Below are 26,828 nucleotides of genomic sequence, written 5' to 3'. Positions count from 1 at the left end.
CACACACAAAAGACGCATTTAAAGGTTTAAAAGTCTTTATTTGGAGGGTGCGCCATCACAGTCGGTGCACAGCTGTTGCAGCTGGCTGGCTGTCGTAGGTTTGAGGGCAGCTTTCTTCCATCACTCGGCCAGCTGAAATGCACGAGACAGTGATGTTTGTTAGCAACAACACACAGTGTCGGAGTCCCTCATAACCGTGCTACAGATCACATGAGAGGGCTAAAGTGAGTTCATCTTTAACAGAGGATTACATCTAGTCTCTTCTAAAATTAGTCCATGCTAGGAAGCCCGCTGGCTAATTTTAAAATATTCTTCCAAAGGTCATACAATTCCATTCTGCAGTGAGCTGTAACAAGAAATGCATTGTGGGTTGTTTACCGACCTTGGTGCCTTGATCCCGGGTGCGGGTCCGCAGCTTGTTGACCTGCGATTCAGCCATATCGGCCCTCTCCTCTGCATCGTCGAGCTCATGCTGGAGTTTCTTGTACTTGGACATGTTGGTGTTTGCCTGATCTTCCTGCGTAAAAGAAAACCAAGAAAAATATTCCATTTAGACCAAACTAAAAGATCTTTGAGTGTTATATAGACATTTTCAGTCTGGTGGCGCACAGAAAAGCTCAGAAATATGTCGTTTAAACAACATCACTTTGAATCATCGCTTCGATTACAGCTTTCATTTACTGTCAAACGGAGAACTCACCGCTTCTTCAGCCTGTCTCTTGTAACTCTTTACTTTGGCTTGCAGCTTGTCGATGAGGTCTTGCAGGCGGACCAGATTCTTCTTGTCCTCCTCGGCCTGCAGAGAAACAAAGGTAGGTCTTATTTCTTATTTGCACACCTTGGAGTGCTCTGTGTGCACACGCAGTGAGTTACCTGGTAGGAGAGCTCTTTGATTCTCCTTTCATACTTGCGCACTCCCTTCTGATACTCTTGGCTCTTCTTTTGCTCAGACTCCAATTCGTTCTCCAGTTCTTTGACCTACCATTGCAATAAGCAAATGACCAAAACTCACTCCAAAGTAAAGCACGTGGACGAGTGACTATGTAAATATGCAGTTGACTGATGTGATTTCCTACTCTGGCCTCCAGCTTCTGAACTTGCTTCTTTCCACCCTTGAGGGCAATCTGCTCAGCCTCGTTCAGACGCATCTGCAGGTCCTTTATGGTCTGCTCCATGTTCTTCTTCATCCTCTCCAGATGCGCACTTGTGTCCTGCTCCTTCTTCAGCTCCTCTGCCATCATGGCCGCCTACAAATGCAGAAAATCTCTGTTAAACCGGCAAATCTAACTTAATTACAACCAGTGAAATGCATAGTCCTATGCCACAGATGTATACAGTTGCATTTGGTATTTTGGTTTTTCGGGCACTTACATCAGTGATGGCCTTTTTGGCTTTTTCTTCTGCATTACGGCACTCCTGTACGGCATCATCCACCTCATTCGACAGCACCGACAGATCACCCTCCAGCTTCTTCTTCTGGTTGATCAGCCCAGTGTTCTGAAACGGAAAACTCCTTTTAACATTTAAAGTACAAGACTGAAACTAGTGCTATCTTAAAAAAACATCTAATATTTTCTTCCAACCTGAGAGTGCAGCAGGTTGACTCTTTCAGTAGCCTCGAGCAGGTCATGTTCTGCCAGCTTGCGTGAGCGGTCATTCTGCTCCAGCATGGCCCTGAGCTCCTCCACTTCGGCGGTGAGCAGGTTGTTTCGACGCTCTGTCACTGCAACCTGCTCCTTCAGCTCCTCGTTCTTGTGGGTGGTCTCATCCAGCTCTAGCTGAGTGTCCTGGAGTCACGCGTCAGGTGGAGAAAGTCATAAGCGTGCAATGGCACATCAGGTGAGCTCACTGACTGGCTGTAGATATGGACTTACCTTGAGCTGCACCTGTAGGTTTCTGAGGAGTTTCTGGGACTCCGAGGCCTGCCTGTTAGCGTGGTTCAACTGCACCTCCATCTCATTCAGGTCGCCTTCCATCTTCTTCCTCAGGCGCACTGCCTCGTTGCGAGACTTGGCCTCAGCATCCAAGGTAGCCTGCATAGACTCCACCGTTTTCTGGTGGTTCCGCCTGAAAAGGAGAAACAGGCGCAAGTAAAAAACTCCTGCAGATCAGAGAGAGTGTAATTGAGCTTTATCTAGAAAACCCACCGAAGATTGTCAATTTCTTCATCCTTCTCCGCTAGCTTCCTGTCAATATCAGCTTTCATCTGGTTAAGCTCCAGCTGGATCCGGAGAGTTTTGCTCTCTTCGTGTTCCAGAGTAGCCTGAGACAGACAGATGGAGCATTAAGGCTTTAGGAGACTGTTCTTAAGGAATATTGCACATAAACGCAGCAAACTGCTTACTTCAGCTTCCTCTAGTGCAGCTTGAATCTCACTTTTCTCGATGTCCAGACCCTTCTTTATCTTTTCCAGCTCGTGGATGGTTTTTGTTCCCTGACTGATTTGATCTGAAAGGTCAGCAATCTCCTCTGGTGGAGAAGAAATGTGAAAGTATTATATTTGAATTTACGTCCAGGGAAAACCTTTCTGTAAATTCCCGCTGAATTTGTAATGATGCCATGTGTACCTTGGAGGTTCTTGTTCTCCCTTTTGATGGTCTCCAGATGTTCTAAGGTCTCCTCATAGGTGTTCTTCAGTTTAAAGAGCTCTGTGCTCAGGCCACGAGACTCTTTTTGAGAGGTCTCCAGCTCTGACTGGGACTCTTCGTACTTCTGCTTCCATTCAGCTAACACCTGGAAGGGACAATCAAAGGTTTTCTTTGGCTCTTTATTAGCATTGCTTCTCTGGGGGTCTAGATTGAGGTGCAAAAATAGGGTGATATTCCCTAAAAAAGGCAAAGATAATTCAACAAAGTAGGTCACATCAGGAATGCAGTACTGATGATGTAGGGTCCTTGTCAGTACCTTGTCAAAGTTCCGCTGCTTTCTGTCCAGGGCAGCAGCCGCAGCATTGGCACGTTCCAGATCAATGACCAGGTCTTCGATCTCTGTCTGGAGTCGATGTTTCGTCTTCTCCAGGGAGGAGCACTTGGCATTGGAAGCTTCTACACTCTCTTCAGCCTCCTGCAGGCGTGCCACCAGCTTCTTTCTAATGAGAGGCAAACAGAACTGAAAATCAGCTCTCCAAATAATCGTGTGGTGCCATCGAATTCTGCGAGTTAAAAGCCAAATCACGCTCACTTGGCTTCCTCCAGCTCCTCAGTCCTCTGGATGGCATCAGTTTCATACTTTGTCCTCCACTGAGCCACCTCAGCGTTGGCTTTGGACAGAGCTCTCTGCAGGTCAGCCTTGGCCTCCTGCTCTTCATCGTACTGCTCTCTTAGGAGATCGCAGTCGTGCCGAGACGATTGGAGAGCGTGGGCCAAGGCGCTCTTGGCCTTAAGAGATCAGTTATGATGGTAGAAAGGAGTTAATTTAACTGGAGGAACTCTCAACACACGCCGATTGAGCCGGTAAGTTTTGACTGACGAACTGATAAATTGGGAGCTGACCTTATTCTCCTCCTCAAGCTGTTTCTTGAGCTCCTCCACGCTCTGGCTGAAGGAGTTTTTGGCACGTTGGAGCTGGGACACCATGCCCTCTCGCTCTTCAAGTTTCCTGCCCAGCTCGGCTGCATAGTGGAGTTAAGCAGTTACAGGCATTACTTATGAGTCTATGAAATCTGTGAGATTTTCGGATCAAATTACAGCCTCTTACCGCTCTCAGCCTGAGCACGGGCCTTTTGTGTGCTGGTTTCACTGAGCTGCCTCTGGAGCTCCTCCACTTTGGCTTTAGCCTCGTTCATTTGATCTTCATAGAGTCGGCACATCTTCTCTGAAGTGGCCTGTTGAGTAGATGGAAATTCTTTGATTTCGCCACAGATATAAATGGAATTCCCGTACTAGTTTAAATCTCTATCTATACCTTGCCCTTGGAGAGCTGCTCCACAGTCGAGGCCAGGTCATCGGCCTCCATCTTGGCCTCGCTCCTCTCTTTCTCCAGTTTCTGCTTAACCCTCTGCAGGCTGTCAATCTGCTCGCTCAGCTCTGCGACGGTGTCGGCGTGCTTCTTCCGCAAAGCTGCGGTCGTGGCCTCGTGGTGCAGCATGGCTTCCTCCAGGTCCCGCCGCAGCTTCAGAAAATCCGCCTCTCTCTTCTTGTTCATCTCGATCTGGGCCGAGGTGGCTCCACCGGCCTCCTCCAGGCGCTCGCTCAGCTCCTCCAGCTCACGGGCCACGTCCCCGCGCTGCTTCTCCACTTTAGCCCTGTAAGCCCTGTCGGCCTCTAGCTCCTCTTCCAACTCCTCGATGCGAGCCTGGAGAAAAGCAACAGTCAGTTACTTTGTGATGGTGGCTCACATCTGCTCTACTAGAAGCTAAGGCTCATTTTCACCTGCAGCTCCTTTATCTTCTTCTGAAGCTGATTGGCCAATGCTTGCTCATCTTCTATCCTTGTGCTCATTTCGTTCATTTCAAAGTCTTTTCTGTTGGGAAAATGTTCGGCAATCGTTCTTTATCATTCACTCTTTATAGTTTAAAAGATGGGATCATGTTTATCTGCGACTATGGGACAATCCTCACTTTTTCAGCTTCTCTTCAAGTTGCTGTTTGTCATTCTCCAGGTCCATCACAGACTCTAAGGAGAGCTTTAGATCTCCCTCCAGCTTACGTTTGACTCGTTCCAGGTCCATACGTAGCTTTTTCTCTTGTTCCAAAGAGCCTTCCAGCTGATGAACCACAGAAAGAAAACATCTTACAATTTTACATATTACACATAGACTAAATGGTGTAACAGCACTTTGCTTCTGTGTTTTGTCTTAAACTCACATCATCTACTTGTTGCTCCAGCTTAGCCTTTGCTTTGGTCAGAGTGTTGACTTTGTCCTCCTCTGCCTGTAGGTCATCCAGAGTCTGCTGATGAGCCTCCTGAAGAGCCTTCTTCTCCTTGGTCAGCTTCAGTATGGTTTCATCCAGAGCCGCCATTTCCTCAATGAGGTTTTTCACCTGCAAAATAAAAAGATTAAAAATGAGTTTAACAATCAGGCAGTGGGAAACTGAACTCATGTCCACTGTGCATGCTGTGGTCCTTTCTCTGGCCTCTTAGCGCCCCCTGGAGGAAGCTTACTGCTCTTTCTCATCCATTTTTCTTACCTTGTTCTCAGTGGCATGCTTCTCCTTTTCCACTTTAGCCAGGGTGATCTCCAGATCGTCTATATCCTTCTTCAGCTCAGCACACTCATCTTCCAGCTTGCGCTTCTTAGCGAGCACATTAGAGCTCATCTCTTCCTCGTCCTCCAGCCTTTCCAGGAGTTCCTTGACTTTGGCCTCCAGCTGGATCTTAGTCTTGATGAGCAGGTCACAGCGTTCCTCAGCGTCTGCCAGGTTGTCCTGCTCCTGTGAGGAAGAAAAAGTACATCTTTAGCAAATTTCTCACCACGCCAGTGTGTGTAAAGGCTGAATGTGTGAATACCGCACATCAGGAGAAAAACTTACGGCTTGCAGCTGTAGAGAGAGGTCATTCTTCTCTTGGATCAGGCTGACCTGCCGCTCTTCCAGCTCCTTCCGTTTCATTTCAGATTTTTCCAGAGCTTCCTTCAGCTTGGCTAGCTCCTCCTTCAAAGACGCCAGCTCTTTCTCATTAGCGGCGCTCTTCAGGAGGGGTTTTATTTTGAAGAAGAGCTTCATCCAGGGCCAGTGCTTGACGGCGTTGAAGGCCCGGATGTTCCACTGGATGATCATCAGAGCCTCTCTGAAAACAAATACAAAAGGTTTTCTCAATACATTTATGTGAAATTAAAAGCAAATCTGAAATGTTACATAGAAAAAGGAAATCCCACCGAGGCAGGACTTTACTTTGCAGCTGCCAGGAGCTTCGTTTAAAACCTGTTGTGTAGCTAAATTAGTTTTATTTAACATAATTTGAATGACAAAAAAACTGTTTTAGTGTTCGATCACTTTTTCTATTAGTTTTAATGCTTATACAGCTTTAAGGTGGCAATGTTTTTGCCAGGGGTAAACTTTCAGAACGGATCTCTCAACACAAACAGCCACATCACAGTCATGTGACAATTTGACTGGAAAAAAAAGATATTTTCTATATATTTATGTGAATAAACACGAATTACATTTGTGTAGTTTTTATTTTATTTCAATAAATTAAAAGTAAATCTAAATTTAGTTCTGCTCCCTGTGATCACTTCTACTGGGAGCATTTAATCAGGTAAAGATCGAGTAAAGAGAATCATATATCAACTAGAGAGCTAAAGCTAAAAGTGATATATTTGAAATGAATAAAAGGTGTAGAATAAATGGTTTAAACAGCTAAAAGCTACAGATAAGCAGTTCAAATAGAAAAACTTAAATAAATGGATATATTAGGTAGCTAAAGTAGTGTCACATGATGCCATGTCTGCTCGAAGGTTCAGTGGATGCAAAGTGAAAGTTAAAATCCTAAATGTTATAACGCAGGGCGGTTAGGTCAGAGAGATTTATCCCGGGCTTTCCCCGTTTATTTATCGACTTCTTCTTGGCGCTTGATTTTTTGGCACTAACCCTGCGAGTATCCACTCCCTTGTATCTAATCATACACAGATGGATGCCACATGAAATCGTACACCTAATGCTGCTTTTGATGTTTCACGACTCTGGCCAAACAGGGTAGCCAGATTGATTTAGTCTCAGCAGGATGGTGTCTCACAGCCCTAAATATGGACCTGGAGCAGATTAGTCAAGGACTTCGTGTCAATGTTTAGAGGGTTTGGGTGGGCGTGTGCTTGCAAGGGTTGGGAGGTGACTGAGTGGCGGTTGTGCGGGAGGGGTGGGGGGTTGAGGAGCTGATTGCATTTTTGACATGACTCCATGCTGGGTGCCTCTCAAAGGTGAGCGTTTGTGTTTATTTAGAAACTAAAGCCCTCTGTCCGACAGCCAGCTTTAATCCTCTGTCACCCGCCACATATCCCATCAATGCACACACTTAGAAGTACAGGCGCCGTGGACAAAAGGGGCCAGGGGCCATCGGGCATCCAGGGAAGGGGTGGGGTGAGAGGGGGGGTGGTGATGGTTGTATTTTTAGGGAGGCCCCGAGCAGCTGCCACTTGACACATGTCGCCACCTGGCTCTGAGGACACCATCCGCATTGTTTCATTTAGAGAAAGCGGAGGGAGAGAATGGCCAGAGACCTGCGAGCGTGGGGTGTGCGGGAGAGAGATGAGGGGGGCATGTAGCCCTTATTAACAGCAGGGCCACACGCATAACTGGTAACCGTACAAGGACAAGCACACGCCTCACACACGCCGATAACACTGCCCTTGCATGCCAAACATACTTGAGCGAGGGAGTGAACGATAAGGTATAGTGTATCACAGGCCGGGGGGCTCGTGGCTCACCGGGCTGCCATTAAACCTGTTCGGAGGAGCAACTGCTGGAGGTCTGCTTTTTGTACTCATGTCTTCACCTTCCTGTGAGGTGGAGCTCGAAGACTTGTGCTCATTAACACTCTTTCTCTTCTTTTAGAGTAATGAGCAAAATTACTATTTTTTTTTTTTTTTTTACCTCCTTTCCCTCATCTTCAGCAGCTCCATCCTCATGATTTTGCCACGAGCGGCCGCCTGGAACAGCGTCAAGACTTTGGCCAAACGCTCATCCCTCATCTCTTCGAGGTGACCCAGCAAGCCTGCTTTGAAGAACACCTACATGAAAAGAAACAGTGTTTTAATTACAAAATACAAATTAAAAAGTGTGGATTACAAAGATTTTTATTTGCATAATCAAATGGTCAATTAACTTTCAATTTCTAAAATCATTTTAACTTTGACACAGCCATGCAAGGAATACAGCCACAATAAAAATGTACTAATTTAAATATATTCATATAAATTCATGTTTGTATTAAAGAAAAACACAAATTCTTATAAATAAATGCATTTGAATTGTTAAATTGTTTAATAGCTAATATTTTAAAAAAATCTGTGTTATACACTTTATTAGCATTTTCATTAAGTATTATTATTATTAATTTTAATTGATCCCTTTGTGTGTAAACATGTATATGGAGTATTTTATGTACTGTTTGAATTTAATCTTAAAAAATGTACTGTGTATAGATTATGAGAAACTTGGAAAAAAATAAAATAAAATAGACACCTTTGTGTGTCCAAATCTGTACTGGCTGTGGTCGATGTCCAGGGAGGCCAGCAGCTTCTCCGCTGCTTTCCTGCTGTCCACAAACTTATCATCTGGGATGGCATGTGGGTTCAGGATGCGGTAGCTGATTGAATGATTACAAAACAAAAAGGATATATATATCACATATATATATCACATATATCTCTTATGTGATCTGAGTGATGTGTGCACATATCTTACCGCTGCTTGAACTCAGCGTAGAGGATCCGGTTGGGAAAGCCCTTCCTGCAGATTCTGATGCCTTCCAGCACGCCGTTACAGCGCAGCTGGTGCAGCACAAGAAATGCATCCATGATCCCTGTGCAGAACAGGTTTCAAACATGAGTCGTGGTGTCCAAAAGTCCATAGTTTTTAATCAGCTGGAAATATGTGATGATTACGTTTTGGTTTACCTGGAGTCTTGGTCTCATTAGGGATGATGCAGCGAACAAAATGGGGCTGCGTGCTCCGGAGGTTGGTCATCAGCTTATTCAGATTTTCCTGCAGGAACAAAGAATCACAGCAAATCCAAACAAATGAGTGAATAAAAATACTTTGAATATTCTGTTAAAATACCAAAGACAGACCATGCAAAACCTGTTACTCTGTGACGCTCACGTGAGAAATCCGTGAAGTAAAGAAGAGAGGAGCCAGCACAGACTTAAAGTGATGTTCATGTGATCATTGCCCTAAACATCACTGCAAGTCTTAACTGCCTCCGTCCCCACGCTCCAGTGACATCCACAATTTTGCACTAAACACCTGCATTAAAGCCTCTCGATGCATTCGCTTTCAGCTTCAGTGTGTTTTTCCACAAGCCCTGCAGCAGCCACATCAGCCTCACCTTATGAAGCTGGGACACAGTCTGGAAGGAGGCTGCCTTCTTCCTCTTTTCCTTGCCACCTGCCTTGGGGTCGGGCGCTGCAAGGGTGTCAAAGGAAGGATTACTAAATTAATAAATGATTAAAACATCATTTATTCATTCTTTAGTCATCCATCAGAATCCAGCTGTACCTGAGTCAGAGCCAACGTAATTCTCATACAGAGAAGCGAGCAGCTTGTTGGCGGACTTTTGGAAACAAGCCACCACTGTCTCATTCAGTGGGTCCTTATTTTTGTCTAACCAGCCAAAAATATTGTACGGTACCTACAAATAAACAAACAAAAAACAAACAAAATGCAAATGAATAAACATTTAAATGTTAAATGTTATCTTGTAGAATTGCTCTTGTGAAAACCAACTTACTACTCCAGCGTAGTGCACCAGTTCAAAATGGGCCTCGAACTTGCGCTTCTTGTCTGGCCGTGGTTTTTGGAAGTTTGGTGACTTGCCAAGGTGATTGTCATACATCTTGGCTTTAAAGCTGTTATCTGAAGCCTTTGGGAACATGCACTCCTCTTCAAGGATGGACATGATGCCCAGCGGCTGCACCAAACACAGCGTGTTAGTCTCTATAAGCCCTCACATGTAGGCTGTAAGAGTACAACGCTGTGCTCACCTTTTCAATGAGATCAATGCACGCTTGAAGGTCCAGCCCGAAGTCGATGAAGGTCCATTCGATGCCCTCTCTCTTGTACTCTTCCTGCTCCAGGATGAACATGTGGTGGTTGAAAAACTGTTGCAGTTTCTCATTCGTGAAGTTGATGCACAGCTGCTCAAAGCTGTTGAGCTTCAATGGAAGAAAAAGAAGAGAAAAGAACAGGTGTTCAGAGGAGACACCACAGGAGCATGAAAAACAGGAGAAACTGTTACAGATCAGCCTGCAGCGTTGCCGAGTGATTACAGTGAGAGCTACGGTGAGGAACGATCAGGTTATAAAAAGACGTATCATCACGCAAGTGTTGAACTAGTTTTATTTTTTCAACTTTTATCTGTATTGACTGTTATTTGAATTTTCATGCAGATCAACTCACATCAAAGATCTCAAACCCTGCAATGTCCAGGACTCCTATGAAGTACTGGCGAGGGAGGGAGGTGTACAGGGTCCGGTTGATGCGCCCCACGAGCCATTTGAACATGCGGTCATACGTGGCTTTGGCTAAAGCTCCGACTGCATAGTTAACCTTCAGCACCCACGCACAGTTACACACACACACACACACACACACACACAAAGAAGGAACACTGTCATTCATGTGGATGGCCTCTGTTGCTTGGATACCATATTCTAGCGTGTGTTGAGAGGTGAGTGTGTTGACTGAGGATTAAGAAGCCGTCCTTCCATTAGCCTAGCAACCACTGAATTTTTACTCCACTGTACTAACAGATGTTTATATGATTATTATGGGGTGGATTATGCCTCTTTATGCTAAACAAAAACACAGACATCAGACACTACGTCTCCTCACCTGTTCAACATTCTGTCCCTTCACAACATACTCATTTCCCACCTTCACCCTCGGGTGGAGGAGGCCCTTGATGAGGTCAGCTGAACTGACTCCCATCAGGTATGAGGCTTTGTCTGCACCTGGTAGCAGAAAAGGAGATGAAAAACGAGTGAAACATGACCCCTGTTTTAACTGTACAGTTTCTTTTAGTACTTTTATGCCCACTCCTCGCAGACTACAGGTTCTTACTTTCAGTGCCGTCGGCCTCTGCCTGTTCCTCGCGCTGCTTTTGTTTGAATTTCATGTTGCCAAAGTGCATGATGGCTCCGACTATTTTATAGCAGCCGTACTTCTCCTCTGGTAGGAAGCCCAGGATGTCCATGGCACGCTGTAAGAGATCAAGAAAGCAAAGCTCACACCTTTGCAAATCTATTCAGCGTACATTTTTTTTTTTTTTTTTTATCAGTGAAGGGAGGATAAAAGTTTACATCAGTGGCCATCAGCTCCAGCCCATCATCCAGGTTCTCCACAGTCGTCACACCCTGGGAGCAGAAGTGATAGTCGTATGGGTTGGATGACACCAGGAGCATGTCTGGAAAAAGAAGGTTTTTAAAATCATTTTGCAGATCAGCAGTAGTACACAGTATCTAAATATCCAAAGTAACCAGAGTAACTAACCTAAGAGTTCTGGTTTCTTCTGTGACATGATCTGGTAGTAGATGTGGTAGCTTCTCTCCCCGGGCTGCTGGAATATGACTCTGGATTTTTCCAGAAGATCTGAAGGACATGTTTGTGTGGGACATGAAACAAACTGAGAACTGTGTGGTTTTAATCACTCTGTGCTTTTATTTACTCACATATGTCAATGTCAGCTGAGGCCAGTTTGCCAGTAGGACCAAAGTGGATCCTAATGAATTTGCCCTGCAGAAGTAAGAAATCATCGAGTGTTAAAATAAATAAACACCATTAAGAGAATTCCAAACCTGTTTCAATCCATAAACTCTGTTTTAGACTAAGTACAGTTTCCAGGTACTCACAAATCGGGATGAGTTGTCATTCCTTAGCGTTTTGGCATTACCAAATGCCTCCATGGCAGGATTCGCCTCAATGATCTGATCCTCCAAAGTCCCCTGCAGAGAAAAAAAAGTGTAATATAAAAAATGCCAACACAAAGTATTTTTGACAGTTGTGTTTATTTTGCTGCTAAACTCACCCCAGTTTTGGTTGCAGGACCTTGCTGTAAAGGAAGAAGGTGAAAAGAGTGTGAGTGTCATATCACAGAAAGCATGACAGAATAATGCTCTAACAATCAAAGGGGAACACCATGATCGACTGGAAAATTAGAAACTTGGTGTTAAAGCTGTGGTAAAAAAAAAAAAAAAAAAAAAAAAAGGCCACCATGTTTCTTATGATGAACGGAGGGAAGAAAAAGGGGAGCGTCAAACAACACGGAAAAGTCCCCAAAAAATTAAAGCAAAGGGGGAAAAGAAGAGAAAATTAAAATTCTGAGCCATAAAAAAGGGAAAAGGGGAGAGGGAAAAATAAACGATTAAAAACAATAAGAAAGCAGAGTGGAGCAGTTGGAACACAACACATGAAGGTAGAGACTCAGACATGAATGTAATCAGTTCTCACATTCACCATGTTGACAGTGAGGAAAATGTATGGACATGGTTTTAAGGGTGTACACTGAAGGGGTCCTGGGACCAAAAAAAAGAGGAAGAAAATAGAAATTAAATGAAGCAAAAAAAAAAAAAAAAAAAAAAAAAAAAAAAGATTAAAAAACAGGAGGAAACAAAAATACGGGTTGCCACATCGGCCTTACTCCTTTTTTGGCAGGTGTATCCCCGAGAGCTGCCACAATGGCAAAATACTGAATGACACGTTTCGTGTTGACAGTTTTGCCAGCACCGGATTCTCCGCTATAGGAGTGTAAAAAAATAACAAAGTGTACATACAAACAGACACAGTAAAAACTGCTCACAAAACTGGTACATGTACACTGCATGTGGTGAAAAAATTAAAAAGGAAGGAACAAGGTTCAGTCAGAGAAAAGCAAAAAATGGAAGAAAAAACAAAAAAAAATCTAATCTTTAAAATTGTTGTATGTGTGTAAGATGTGTATTTCTTCCCAAATTTGTGGCTTGAAACAAGACCATTAAAAAAAAAGCAGGTGAAACTTACGTGATGAGCATGGATTGATTCTCTCGATCTGATGGAGACAGAATAAATGTGTGTTTATATTTAAAAAAGACACCACCGCTGCGTTAGACCACTTTACAGAGTTATTTCATATGTCCGTGAGTGTGTGTGTGTGTGTGTGTGTGTGTGTGTGCACTCACTGCGAAGCATGTCATTGTAGGCATTGTCTGCAATCGAGTAGATGTGCGGTGGTGCCTCAGAGCGGCGTTTGCCTTTGTAGGCAGCCACCACAGGAGCTGTGTAGACAGGCAGCCATTTGTATGGATTCACTGTCACGCAGAAGAGCCCCGAGTAAGTCTGAGGAAACGGAGGGACATGACACAAGATACCTAAAACCATCTTTCTACTGACAGGCTGACTTCACACAAGCTCACAGCTGAACTCTGGATAATCTTGCCACTTAAAGCAACCTGGAAACATGGCATCCCTAGGTGCTGAGATACTTACATAGATCATCCAGGCGCTGTAGCGTCTGCGCAGGTTGTGAAGCACAGAGGCCTCATTGAGGTGCGTCAGCATGGCCATGTCTTCGATCATGTCATACTTTGGAGGGTTCATTTGCTGGATGTCACAGTCCTTCACTGTCAGGGTCTGAGGCGATGGACACACAAAGACATGAGAAGGAAATCCTGCAGATACAGTTAAAGTCGTGAGAAGATGTGTCAGTAGGTACCACAGAGGGATGGACATTTACCCTGCCATCTTTGGTGTCAACAATGACTTTGTCACCGCTGACCTCCTTGATCTCGATCTCAATGTAAGCCTCTTTTTCATCCGGGATCCAAGCTCGCTTCTTACCTGGCAGAGGTGTAGAGAGAGAGGAGAATTATTAAGAGGATTGGGGGAATTATTGATAATAAAACCAAATCTCCCAAATTTTAATAAACATTTAATTAAGCAGATTTAAACAAAAATAATAATAAAATATAAAAAATGTAAATGCAAAGTTCAAATCAAACTTTGAATAAAATATGAATAACTAATAACTAACCAACTAATATATGTTCTGTTATGTTAGGATGCATTTGTTGCGATCACAATGATGTCAAATCCAAAACATAGTTTACGCATTTTTTTTCTTGTTTCAAAACTGTTTGTTTATCCCTTTAAAAACATTACATTAAACACAGCTTTGTTACTAAAACGAAAAGGCCTAATCACACAACATCAGATGGATTTCTCCTTTTTTAAAAAAAACTTTGATCCAAATTTAAGACAACACCCAAAACTAAATACGTTTTTAAAAGAATATTTCTTAAGTGAAGCGATCTTTAAGGTTTAGTTCCTTTGAAGTCTCCTTAAAAGGCCTACCGTCAAATGCCGCGGTTTGCACCGCCAGCAGCTCCAGATCAGATTTGCGTAAAAACGGCGAAGCCTCTCCAAACTCATTCAAGTCAAAGCGCGACATGGTGGCAGCTCCTCGCCGGCCCCGAAAACCGGAGGCACCAGTTGAAGAATTTCTTTGATAAGAAGACAGATCTTTGCATTAAGGTCAGTAACTCATTACATGTCAAAGCGCCTGTGGTTACTTCAGTTTCCACAACGGGATGAAACGAAAACAGCCTGTGCGCAAAGAGCGCAAATCCGCTACTAGGAAATTAGAAGAAAACTACAGAAGTGTAAAGACCGTTAACCGACGAAGCGAAGGCAAACGAGATTACTTTACTCTTAACAATTAAATTAAATTAAATTGGGACTCATTAAAAAGGCAGACAATCCCCGGGCGCAAAATGCGCAAAGTTCAACCTACCAAACAGAGGCAAAAAGTTGTCCACTGACCTCAGAAAGAGCACAACGAAATAACTGCTTACTGGGATGTGCCCTCCTTTATACTGTTTTCCTCAAGGTCACGGTCAGTGGACATTTGTCCCTCATTAGCATATGCCACCTCCTCCGACTCCTATTGGTGCGGGGCGCCTGTCTCAATTGACACAAAAGGAAAGCTACGTTTTTGTCATTGCTCTGAACTCAAGCCGGCTATTTTTGTATCCCAGTTATTTTATGCACTGTACACACAGCGAGGGAGTGTTAGAGAGTTGCATTAGGAGCATCCTGGAGGGGGGGATTATTCTTTTCCTTTATGCAGACTCTGAAGGGCATTGCATCATTACCTCTACCATGAAATAATATGTATAAAAGACAACAACAAAAACAGGAAGAATCAGAGAGACAGAGATAAAAACAAACAAACAAACAAACGAAAACAACAACACTAAAACAGAATCAAAGTTACAGCCAAGACTTCATAATTCATCTTCTCAACTACTTAACTTTTGTTTGACCCTACATTTAACCTCTTGCGTGACTTTCATGCTGTGAACTCACGTTGGCCTCTAAGTAATAGTCATGCAGCCTTTTTGTTGTCAAGTGCTGCCAGGGATGTTTGCTATTGTGTGTGGCCACAGAGGATGCAACCTTAGAAGAGATTATTTCAGGAGCTGTGTGGCATTAAACATGTTACTATAAATATCCAACATTATATTAATAGAGAGAAACATGGCGCAGGGTTCACAATAAAGAGCCTCATGTGAATTTAAAACCAATAAATGTTTCGATTTATGCCCAAAAAGTGTTGAAAAGAGTCACAGTTTCATTTTTTTCTTTTTTAATCATCTGTTTTTTCTGCAGAGCTGATGCCAGGAACATGTTTGGATTTACCACACCGAGCCTCAGAGAGGGAAAAAAGCAAAGAAGAATGATGCCTGTCCACTGAAAGCCCAGTGTGCTGTATTATCACTCGCAGATGCTGCAATTTAGTGTGTCCGTTAATTGTGTCATAGGCTACTGCGCCTCTCAAACTCCTGCTCCACCAGATCTGACCTTCAGAGCAAAGGGAGAGGTTGGTGTGTGGTATGAGAGCAGGGTGACAGTGCAGCAGCATGGGGGGAGGGGGGGAGGAAGGGGGACCAGAGTTTCTCAGAATAGACAAAGCCAGAGTCCAGCATTCCTGATAGGGAGATCGACTGTTAACTGTTGGCTGTGTCAAAATCAGCAAAAGCTCTATAGATAAGCCAGAAATGGTCATCTGCTCTTGACAGTCTCTCTGCAGTTTATTGTTTGTTTGTTTGTTTGTTTTTACAAAGTCCTGAAAAGCAGTGGGCCGTCTTGTAACACGACAAGAGAGTGCCCTTTCCCCACAACAACTCAGAGAGTGAGACAGACAGAAGGAGAAAACACACTCGTAATGGGATGTCTTGACTTGAGGGGCGGCCATCTTTGTTGATGCCGCTATCTGTTGCCGTGGCAGACTGAGAGGTGTTGCCGTGATGTCTCAAACTTTCTTAGGCATCAGTTAGATAGAGCGGGCCTGAGCTATTCTGGGACGAGGGTCTCTTCAGAGAAGCAGAGGCAGGTTTATGTACCATGTCACTTTGGTGCACCGTTTGAAAAGCTGGCGTGCTGATAACACATGAGGAGAAGATGAATCCCAAAGTCCCCAGAGCTGCTGGCTTTAAATAAGTACACAAACTCCAGCACGTAAACACACACACACAAGCGACTGCAGCTTCGGCGTCGGGCCCAGCACATCTCTCTGCACCGCTATACTGCAGCCCACTGCAACAGCTGACTTCTCGGAGCAACGGCTCTCCTTACGTCCCCAGTGTTCCTCAAAATCATTTAGACCCCCCACCCCACTGCAGGCAGGCCCATTATTACTCCTGCTTTGATTATGAGACATTTGTGCAGCTTTGAGTTACCCTCCAGTATAAAATAACCGAGCAGTCGTCCAGCTGTAGAGCTCAGCACCAAAAGTGTGGGGACAGAGTCGTCTCCTGGGGAGGGTTGGCTCACCGGCAGTTTGGTGATGTACATGCGAGGAGCTGACATTTGGGGCATCGGGGCTTGATCTGGGGGTCGGTCACAGTTGTTTTAGATCATCATGCACCGAATGCCAGCAGGCTTAGGCAGTGAGATGGAGGGAGATTGGGAATTATGACTGCAGTCATTCTCTGCAGTGTTTAATCACGCACTGCATGGTCACACCTCTCGCTCTATGCATTGGGAATGTTCCTCCAGGAACAGTAATGCCAAAAAATGATACATTTGTATCTTTTCACATTCACAAATCCCAGTCTGTCATTGAGAAAAGAAATATCACTTTCTTTTCAAGCTGTTTTACTGTAATATGAAGAAGTTTGAGATAAATTCAGTGTCAGAAATCTGGTTATCAGCATCTTTACATAAAGTCCTCTATGCACCTTTTTCAGCTAAGAACTCTTTTTAATTTTCCTTTCTGGCTTCTTTTATTTATTCTTTTTCTTCTTGGAAAGCAGTAACACAGTTTACTCGCTTCAGAGCAAACATATTGATCTAAAAAAATGTTTTAAAATGGATAATAAAAAGTATGATTTGAAGATCCCTGCTTTGACTTGTAGCAGCAACCTAAAATTGGGGGGTGAAGCTGTGTTTCATTTTGGATCAAAGCATTCATCGCTGGTGGATATATCTGTAATCGCCTCGTGCTTGCCCACAATACCTTGCAGCAACTGTGCGGGCTCAGGTCTTTAGCTGTCGCTTCATTGGAGTGGAGACGGGCAGTCGCGTGGCAAAAACACACTCCAAAGCCCCCAATTACTCCGCCACACCCGTTCCACTCCAGCCCACCCGTACATTTACCCATACACAGACAACAATAACACGCCGAGGAGTTAATCAATCTTTTAGCAATCCATTTGGGGCTTTTGATACCTCAGCTATTACTCTCTGGCTCCAGACAATACTCCGTCTCTCATTGTGCTAAGATGTGGTGTGGGTCAGTGGGCCCGGCCAGCCCTGCCCTCAGTATGCATGGCAGCCCTCAGCTGTCTTTCTATTTCAGGAGCATGGAGGCATACCTCGGCCCAGCTGGGGCATCAGAAACAATGGGAATACAGCCTTATCCAAACAGAGGCCCGCAGACAATCTGACGCACTCCAGGATCTCAGTGACAGCCCCTGCTGCAGCCCCCGTCTAATAAAGTTGGTAGAAAGGGTTAACGAGGATGTGGTTAGATATATCACTCACAAGTCTTCGTTTAAACACACTAAAACGAATCTCCTGCGGTGAGGTTAGTTTGCGTTTTGCTGTTTGAGGATGGAAAGTAAACCGAGCTAAAGCTGTTTGTGTGTAGGATGCAGTTTGTAAGCTGTTTGCTTAGTAAAGTTCAAATTGAATTACAGAAAATGACTGACTTACAAGGACACACATGAATACATCTGTGAACTGTTAGCAGTTGTTTAAAAATATTGACTGGACTTTATAGTTTGTCTACCTCATTTCCATAACCTGCATCACTAAGCCTGATGAATCACTGCAAAATGCAACATGGATGCATGAAAAAAAAAAAAAAAAATCAGGTCACACGATGATACCCCTCTCTGTGTTTTTGATCTCCTGTATTTTGGTTCCAATGAAATCACTGTTTCTAAACAGTGCGCCATGACTTCAGTTGCTCTGCTTGACTTTAAATAGACTTGGAAGGGAAACCTGTCTAGCTGCTTGGAAAGACCTTCAGTCAGTGACCTACAGCATCTCGCTGTCAGGGTAGACATAGCTTCCCTTAATTTACTGTCAGCCCCGCCGAGGGTCCATTAAAGACGTTCGGGGATACAGGTGGCGGCGCTCGGCCTCTGACCATAACTGTTTAGACAGAACTGCTGTCACAATGACAGGCATTTCAGCAGGCCGCGTGGCAGCTCTTTCACAGTTTACTCAGGCTCCGAGCCCCCCGTATGTTTCCTGTATGTGCACGTGCCCATACACCAATATCCACTCATCCACACAAACACCATCAGGAACTCTGCCATGCGAGATTTCACCTGTCGGCCAGTGGAAACTAATCAAGCAGCAAATGTGTTACACCATCGAGTTCAGTTAGTCTACTTTGTTTCCAGGCAGAATCCAAAGTAACTGACACGGGTCGCTTGGCTCAAGGCTAACAAAACACAAACTTCCTCCACATAACATCATCTGCATAATCAGAAATACAACTGGGGTTTCTTGACTGAGTCCTTTGGAAAAAATACTGCTTGCTGACCAAAACCTGCACGGCCGACAGACTGTTTAAGTGGATGTTGGGGGAGGCTTTCCTGAAAGCTCCCCAACATCTATAAATGGGTTATTATGAAATCAGAAGCCGCTGATCCCTTAATCCCTATTAGTCACTTACTTTCTTGTAAACCTCAAATCTGAATTTTTACAGGTTTAAGATGTCTTGAAAAATGTAGATCTGCAGCTTGTGTCTGCAAAGAAAGCAAAGGAACCTTTGGTGTGGCCTCCCTGACCAGTCATAGTTTCTCTGTCATCAAAACCCCCAGAAATGGTTTGGTAAAAATGCAGTGTAAAGCCAGCCTGAGCAGCTGTGTTGAGTCTGTTTTTCTAATCAGTTATTCTAAAGAATGATCTAAATTTACTTCAATTTCTGTGGTAACAAAGAAAAAAATTGCTGACTTTCCCCAAAAAGACAGTTTGATCTTTTCTTCCTTTATACTTTATATGCTACCACAGTCTACAGTCATATGACAATGGGAACATCCAATGTTTCAGCTTGTAAGACCACCTTTAGCAACAATAAACTGAACTAACACCAGTGATGTATGGCTTCTAATATATGACTTCATCAGTCTCTCAAATTGTTGCAGAGGAATTTTGGCCCACTCTTCTTTACAAAGTTACTTCTGTCACTGAGGTTTGTGGGCAGTCATTAATGCACAGCTCTCTTACAGCATTTCATTCATGGCTTTGACTGGGTCATTGCAACACCTCGATTCTTTTCTTTTTCAGCCATTCTGTTGTAGATCTGCTGCTGTGCCTGGGGTCATTGTCAAGCTGCAGCTGTCAGTCAGATGGCCTCACAGTTTGACTCTAGAATACTTTGGTGGGAGGAGCTCATGGTCGGCTCGTGGCTGCACAGGTCCAGCGTCTGCAAAACAAGCCAAAATAATCACCAGCCCAGCCCTGCCTGACGGCATGAGGTGTTTGTGCGGATATGTTGTTTTTCCACTTTGCTCTCATCCGTCCAACATTGTTCTAGATCTTCTTTTTTTTTGTCTGTTTGTGCTGTGCAGCTGTGCTGCTATTTTATTTTTTTCAGAGAGAAGAGACTTTCTCCTGGCAACCCTGCCAAACAATTTGTACTCATTCATTTTTTCTAATTGTACTGTCATTAAATTTAAACTTTAACAGTAAATGTAGCACTTCTATGAGAACTCCACTGTGAATTGCTGGGAAGTCCTGGGTAGATTGTGGCACTGTGTTAACACAAACCTAAAAGCTTCAGACCAGCAAACTGCTTTTATAGATGTACTCAGACTTACTGATGATCAGTTAATCAAGTACATTTGATTAGCAGCTGCTTTACCTGTTCTGACTGACGCAGTACTTTTGTAATGCAATGACCCCTCTGAAATCTCTTGTCTTCACATGACTGTACCGCCATCCCATCTGTTGTAGAAGTAACCCATAGACTTCAGTTCAGGGCTGTATGAGTGATTTTTCTCACAAACAAACTTGTGACTTTTTTGGATTTTTAATTTAGTTTTTAATTCTCTTTGAGTTTGAGTCAGTTTCCTCATTTTAGTTTAGATTTAATTATTTGAAAATCTTTAGTTTTCACGAGTTTCAGTGTTAGCCTCAACATTTATCTTGACAAATTTGACTTTATGTCTTCTAACATTTTTTATTTTATTTGAAATTTCATTTTCATATTTTTATTTCAGTCAACTTACATGTTTTTTTCACACCTAGTTTTAGCTTTTAGTTTAGTTTTAACTGTAACAAACTTCACAACCAAATTTATATTTCTAGTTATCTTTACTTGACACTTGTGATTGCCGCATTTATTATTACTATTAAACTCTATTATTCCGCTCACTGTAAAAAAAAATCCAATTTTTTCATTCATGTGATCCTTACAGATGTAAATATGTTGTTTTTTTTTTGTTTGTTTTTGAGTGAGTACTCAACCCCTGCATCCTTGATGCCCAATAGAAATATATGCTGGACTCTGAGGTTTTGTCATTAAACGAGATGTTTTTTTTTCTCATATTTCAAATTAACTACTCAGACCAAAACTTTACGGTTTGTGTTGACCAAGATCAAAGGATTCTGAGTTCATATTTAAATTGAAGAGCTGTTCCATTTGTCATAGCTGGTGTCTTCTTTGTGTATTTTCATGGCTTTTTCCTTTTAATTTAACCATTCAAACATCTTCTCCTATTCTGTGAAGTAAACCACATTTATAGTGAAGTGATCAGCCTCCTGTCATTTCCTCTCCAAACACTAATAAGATCCAGTCTTCAGGTGAATTTAAAAAAGGTTTTGACTTCCCCTTTGTTTGGGATTCATTGCTTGCTTCTAGTTTTTCAGCGGCTGCAGATGGCATCTACCTCGGTCCCACCTAAAGATTTCTCCCTAGGTGTTTAAGAGATCCTGCCAACATTTCACAGCTAGTCTGAGGTATGTGTGGCCGCAGGATGTTGAGCAGCAAGAAGTTTGAGCAGGTGAAGAGAGTCCTGAGGGAAAGCTCGGTTCTCCTCCTTCGCTCGCCGAGATGTAACGGAAGGATCGGCCTGGCATTCGGAGAAGTGCTACTTCCCGGCAACAGGCCAGACACTCGGACAGCTGGCACTGTGTATGTGTCTCAGTCTTCCTCTTCTCTCACAATATGACAGTGTGTCAGTGGTCTGTTTTCATCTCCTAATTGGCAGTACCAGAATAGTGTGAACATCGGAGGTCGGAGTCTCAGGAGGAGTCTTCTTAACTGTGGCTGACTGCCAATCGGAGGTGGCGGAAAATTGGAATCTGTAAACAAATCACAGCGTCTGCAGAAAGAAGAGAATACTTCCTACAGAGGGGGAGTTACAGGCCTCCGTGTCAGCTCTGAATCAGCTGCAGGACGACTGCAAATGCGAGAGATATTTTCCCTTTTGGTGGAAGCTGATGTACTTCTGATCAATGCTACCCTCTGCTGCCACAAAGCATTAATCACAGCTCTCTGCCATCCCCAACCTTCATTTCAAAGTTAGACAAAGTGATTTTGGAGATAGGCGACGTATGCTTCCTTGTTGAAAGAAAAGCTGAAGTGATTTCTCAGCTTAACAAGCGCCACTTGTTTGATCGTCCTGTCCAAACAAATCTTAAAATGTGCTTTGAATGCAGAGTGCTGGCTTTGAAGTTAAAGCATCTCTCCAGATGATGTTTTTTTTTTTTTTTTTAAAAAAGGTGAAGATAAAAAGTGAGCTACTTTAATTAGCCCTTAAGATGATCTGGTTGAATGTTCAGTGACCTTGTTTGCAAATCCAGCTTTGCCTGGAGGCAAATGTGAGATTCACTGACTCATTGAGCTCAGGCAAATTTACAAATATAATAATATTAATAAGATTCTTTAAAAATGCTGAGAAATATGCTAAGAACTCACATACAGCAGTATTTTCTGTCATTTTACAAGAACATTTAGCATTTTTTCTGAGCATGGCAGTTTTACAAACAAATGACAATAAAATAGAAGCTCATTCTCTTTCTCTTGACAATGCTTTCTTTAAAGATACAGTGGCTTGCAAAAGTATTCGGCCCCCTTGAACTTTTCCACATTTTGTCACATTACAGCCGCAAACATGAATCAATTTTATTGGAATTCCACGTGAAAGACCAATACAAAGTGGTGTACACGTGAGAAGTGGAACGAAAATCATACATGATTCCAAACATTTTTTACAAATAAATAACTGCAAAGTGGGGTGTGCGTAATTATTCAGCCCCCTTTGTTCTGAGTGCAGTCAGTTGCCCATAGACATTGCCTGATGAGTGCTAATGATTAAATAGAGTGCACCTGTGTGTAATCTAATGTCAGTACAAATACAGCTGCTCTGTGACGGCCTCAGAGGTTGTCTAAGAGAATATTGGGAGCAACAACACCATGAAGTCCAAAGAATACACCAGACAGGTCAGGGATAAAGTTACTGAGAAATTTAAAGCAGGCTTAGGCTACAAAAAGATTTCCCAAGCCTTGAACATCCCACGGAGCACTGTTCAAGCCATCATTCAGAAATGGAAGGAGTATGGCACAACTGTAAACCTACCAAGACAAGGCCGTCCACCTAAACTCACAGGCCGAACAAGGAGAGCGCTGATCAGAAATGCAGCCAAGAGTCCCATGGTGACTCGACGAGCTGCAGAGATCTACAGCTCAGGTGTGGGAATCTGTCCATAGGACAACTATTAGTCGTGCACTGCACAAAGTTGGCCTTTATGGAAGAGTGGCAAGAAGAAAGCCATTGTTAACAGAAAACCATAAGAAGTCCCGTTTGCAGTTTGCCACAAGCCATGTGGGGGACACAGCAAACATGTGGAAGAAGGTGCTCTGCTCAGATGAGACCAAAATGGAACTTTTTGGCCAAAATGCAAATATGTGTGGCGGACAACTAACACTGCACATCACTCTGAACACACCATCCCCACTGTCAAATATGGTGGTGGCAGCATCATGCTCTGGGGGTGCTTCTCTTCAGCAGGGACAGGAAGCTGGTCAGAGTTGATGGGAAGATGGATGGAGCCAAATACAGGGCAATCTTGGAAGAAAACCTCTTGGAGTCTGCAAAAGACTTGAGACTGGGGCGAAGGTTCACCTTCCAGCAGGACAACGACCCTAAACATAAAGCCAGGGCAACAATGGAATGGTTTAAAACAAATCCAATCGAGAATCTGTGGCAAGGTCTGAAAACTGCTGTTCACAAACACTGTCCATCTAATCTGACTGAACTGGAGCTGTTTTGCAAAGAAGAATGGGCAAGGATTTCAGTCTGTAGATGTGCAAAGCTGGTAGAGACATACCCTAAAAGACTGGCAGCTGTAATTGCAGCAAAAGGTGGTTCTACAAAGTATTGACTCAGGGGGCTGAATAATTACGCACACCCCACTTTTCACTTATTTATTTGTAAAAAATGTTTGGAATCATGTATGATTTTCGTTCCATTCACGTGTGCACCACTTTGTATTGGTCTTTCACGTGGAATTCCAATAAAATTGATTCATGTTTGTGGCTGTAATGTGACAAAATGTGGAAAAGTTCAAGGGGGCCGAATACTTTTACAAGCCACTGTATAACACAGTCTAGGGTCAACTTGAAAGAAAGGCAGATGTGAAATGTAAAAATGAGGTCAGAGGTCAAATGTGACATTTGGATACAAACTAAGTCATATTTAGAATCCACATATACCGCTATCATTTCCTAAATGTTGCCTATACAAATAAAGGCACACAAAGATGTCATTTTATAAATGGTAGACCTTTTTTGACCTTGAAAAGTCACCTGATATGTAGAATCTCCTTATATCATTCCCTATATGATGTCAGCATGAACAATGGCAGTAGGAAGCATAGTTAAAACTGTTTCTATATAGTTCTATATAGCATCATTATCACTTTGACCTTTTGATAATCATGCCAAATATGACATGATCTTTATACGGTACTTTCTCTATGTTAACAATACACACCACACTTCATAATGATCATAGTTTCTAAGTTATAAGGCTTTCTGCCAATTTTTGATCAATAAATTATTACGTTGACTTTGAAGACCTTGGTTCATGTAAGCCAAATTTTAACGCCAATGTTTTTATCAGAATTCATTTAAAAATTACATATATATGTATATGTATATGATCTACAAAATGCTCATTTGACTTTATGTCTTTAGAATAGAACAGAATAGACCTTTATTGTCATTGTCCCTGTACAGCGAGGTCCTACAAAGAAATATCATAAACAATGAGATCATTCTTCATTTATTCCCGGGTGGAGAACGTGTTAGAGCAGCAGTGCAAGAGGCGAGGTGATTATATCTGTAGATCTTGACACAAATAATCATGATCATACAGATACGACAAACGTCGCCTGTCGATGTAGCGTTAGACCTTTACCAGCAGAGGGCGCCGTGCGATAAATACAATCTGTTTTGAATCCGGTCACATGTGGTCAGCTCAGCCTGAGAGGAAACACAAAAGGAACCTTATGAGGGAGCTGCACCTTGCAGGCAGCTGGTTTTTGGTATACTAAAGGAAACACACACACACACACACACACACACACACACACACACGAGTTCTGTTTCATGAAAGAGAGCTTTCTAAACTTTTCTTTGTTACAACATCTAAGTTGGACTGCAGAGCCACTCTTATTGTACTCCCTCACAAACTAAAGGTCGTTTCACCATATAGTCATTAACGTGGTGTTTCTCTGTGTTTCTCAATGACAGGAAGCGGCTATCTCATAGGAAGTGGAAGTAGGAGCGTCCCTCTCACACACACACAGAGCCTGCCTCCATGTTCGTCCACTCGCCTGCCCATCCTGTAGCTGTGAGCGGTGTGAGCCAGGAACACCCCCTGTTTTTTCGCAAGGCTATGGCTGCCTGCTAGTATTTTGGTAATCGTCATCCTCCCTGACCTGCTGGCCCGATCCTGGCGCCAGGAGTCTCCACGCCTCCCCTCCACCTCCCCCTACCCGACCCCACGGATAATTCAGACCAGCTGTTGCAAGGTGCCTTGCTTACTCCCACCCACCATATACTCACACTTGCCTCTTCTACAGCCTTTAGTTTGTCTTAGAAAAAAACGACCCTGGGTTTTGGGCTTTCTTTTTTTTTTCTTTTTTTCTGGAGGCCTCTCACTCTTTGCATGGGGTCTCACTGGTCCATAAAATAAATCCAAGTCAATCACAGGCCTGGTTCTTGCTCTGAAACAAATCAACACCGTGTCTGGATTTGATGTTGCAATGTGGGAACACATTATTCAGTGTGTGTCTTGTAGCTGAAACTTTAACACGGATATTTCTCCACCAGTGTCACCGACCTGAATTTCTCTCATTCCTCTAGCTGCTCAGTCCTAATGAAGTGGAATGTGTGTCACTGTGAAATGAGCCCGAGACAGAACTCAGTTTTGTTGCCTTATGCCTCCGCAGATCCATCTCTTCATTGGAGTCACATGAAGACCATGTGTGTTCTCGGTGATCAAGTGATACTGTGAGGAGATGGAGAATTATTGCCGAGGAAAGAACGCTTGACGAGAAAAACCAGGAAGAAAAGGGGTCCGTTTGCCACAGATCAGTCTAGCCTGTGCCGAATTCGGCAGATTGAGTGCAGTTTTGTGCTTCGTGCTTCGTCTTCTTCTCTGTACTTGTGTGTTTTTGGAATTTGGGGGCTCTGTGTAAAGTAAGGTGCCTCTCTGTCTACGGTCTAACCACAGAGGGACTTTGGACTGAGATGGAGGGGAACCCCGAGCTTTTTGATCCTTGCTCGTCAACCTCCAGCACTGCTGAGTAACGGCCCACAAGTGAACTGCATGTGTGTGTGTGTGTGTGTGTGTGTGTATGGATTTTGGATTGTTTCTTTCACAGTGGTGGTGGCGGTGCGGTTGCCTCATAGAACAGCAGTGGATGGCTGTCAGAGACAGAGGCCCAATAGAGGGTGGGGGCGTTGGAGTTTGTGACGTGGGGGTGGTTGTGGTACAAAGAGCTGTTCTGGTGGAACTATGGAGGAAAATAGTTCATGCTGCATTGGGATTTCCTGCCTTTGCCCTGGCCCCCCCTTCCCCTTGCCTGCTCTGTTCTCGACGCCCTACGGCTGTATGGCTCGGACAGTATTTCAGCTCGAGATGGGTGGATGGGCAAAGTGGTTAGATTAATGAAAAGGAGCTCAAGATTCATGGGGCGAGAGATTCAGTGTTGATCCAGACTTTCGCAATCGGGTTTTTTTTTTTAATTCCATTTCCTCTCCTTAATCTCTCCACCCACAGGCCACGGTGCAGATGAATATTTTTCATCACAGCACTAAGTGTCTCACTCATGTCTCCCACTGACATGCACCATATCTGCGCAGTGATATCTGATCTCGTATTATCCACAGCTGGAATACACATCGAAAGTGTAGCTGGAAGACTGCGACACTGCTGTCCGTGTTGAATGTAGAAAGGACAGGTGCGTCACCATTTGGCCGCCCTCAGACATGTCGCTTCTGTGTCAAAGAGTAGGTGGATGGTGGGTGGGGAGGGGGTCTGGGTGTGAAACTTCTCTTGGAGGGCTTTGATCTGGAAGTGTCAGCAGCAGAGTTTGGAAAGGGATTGGGGGGGGAGGGCATGTGTCACTCATTAGCAATGTGGTGAGAGTGTGCTGGCTCACAGGTTTT

General features: G+C 43.6%; 1 protein-coding gene across 1 annotated transcript; it reads right to left on the bottom strand.

Moving 5' to 3' along the window:
- Window positions 1-17: 17 nt before the first annotated feature.
- myh7ba (myosin, heavy chain 7B, cardiac muscle, beta a) lies at window positions 18-14,094 on the bottom strand. The gene is made up of 43 exons (XM_031733038.2): window positions 13,982-14,094; window positions 13,365-13,468; window positions 13,118-13,261; window positions 12,811-12,967; window positions 12,653-12,680; window positions 12,283-12,390; window positions 11,702-11,705; window positions 11,506-11,598; window positions 11,326-11,389; window positions 11,147-11,245; window positions 10,957-11,060; window positions 10,718-10,856; window positions 10,490-10,608; window positions 10,055-10,204; window positions 9,640-9,810; window positions 9,387-9,566; window positions 9,155-9,287; window positions 8,985-9,061; window positions 8,554-8,641; window positions 8,342-8,459; window positions 8,120-8,243; window positions 7,529-7,665; window positions 5,471-5,726; window positions 5,129-5,371; window positions 4,805-4,981; window positions 4,559-4,704; window positions 4,371-4,461; window positions 3,904-4,293; window positions 3,697-3,823; window positions 3,492-3,610; window positions 3,181-3,377; window positions 2,905-3,088; window positions 2,568-2,733; window positions 2,345-2,469; window positions 2,148-2,263; window positions 1,875-2,067; window positions 1,584-1,787; window positions 1,372-1,497; window positions 1,077-1,247; window positions 874-978; window positions 701-796; window positions 383-517; window positions 18-132 (listed from the first exon to the last, which is right to left on the bottom strand). The coding sequence occupies exons 1-43, from the start codon at window positions 14,076-14,078 to the stop codon at window positions 121-123; spliced, it is 5,817 nt and encodes a 1,938-aa protein (XP_031588898.1). The 5' UTR covers window positions 14,079-14,094; the 3' UTR covers window positions 18-120.
- Window positions 14,095-26,828: the final 12,734 nt, after the last annotated feature.

The sequence above is a fragment of the Oreochromis aureus genome, linkage group 5, assembly GCF_013358895.1.
Source record: "Oreochromis aureus strain Israel breed Guangdong linkage group 5, ZZ_aureus, whole genome shotgun sequence".
In the NCBI taxonomy this organism is placed as follows: Eukaryota; Metazoa; Chordata; class Actinopteri; order Cichliformes; family Cichlidae; genus Oreochromis; species Oreochromis aureus.
This window is presented reverse-complemented; position numbering and strand designations above follow the sequence as displayed.

Bases quoted from the DNA above. Each gene is read 5' to 3' on its own strand.
- myh7ba (XM_031733038.2), bottom strand. From the start codon at position 14,078: ATGTCGCGCTTTGACTTGAATGAGTTTGGAGAGGCTTCGCCGTTTTTA. The intron at 9,062-9,154 runs GTACAGCTGGAT...ACACCCTTGCAG, and splicing joins TTACGTTGGCTCTGACTCAG to CGCCCGACCCCAAGGCAGGT. The intron at 3,611-3,696 runs GTAAGAGGCTGT...TCCACTATGCAG, and splicing joins CCGTGCTCAGGCTGAGAGCG to CCGAGCTGGGCAGGAAACTT.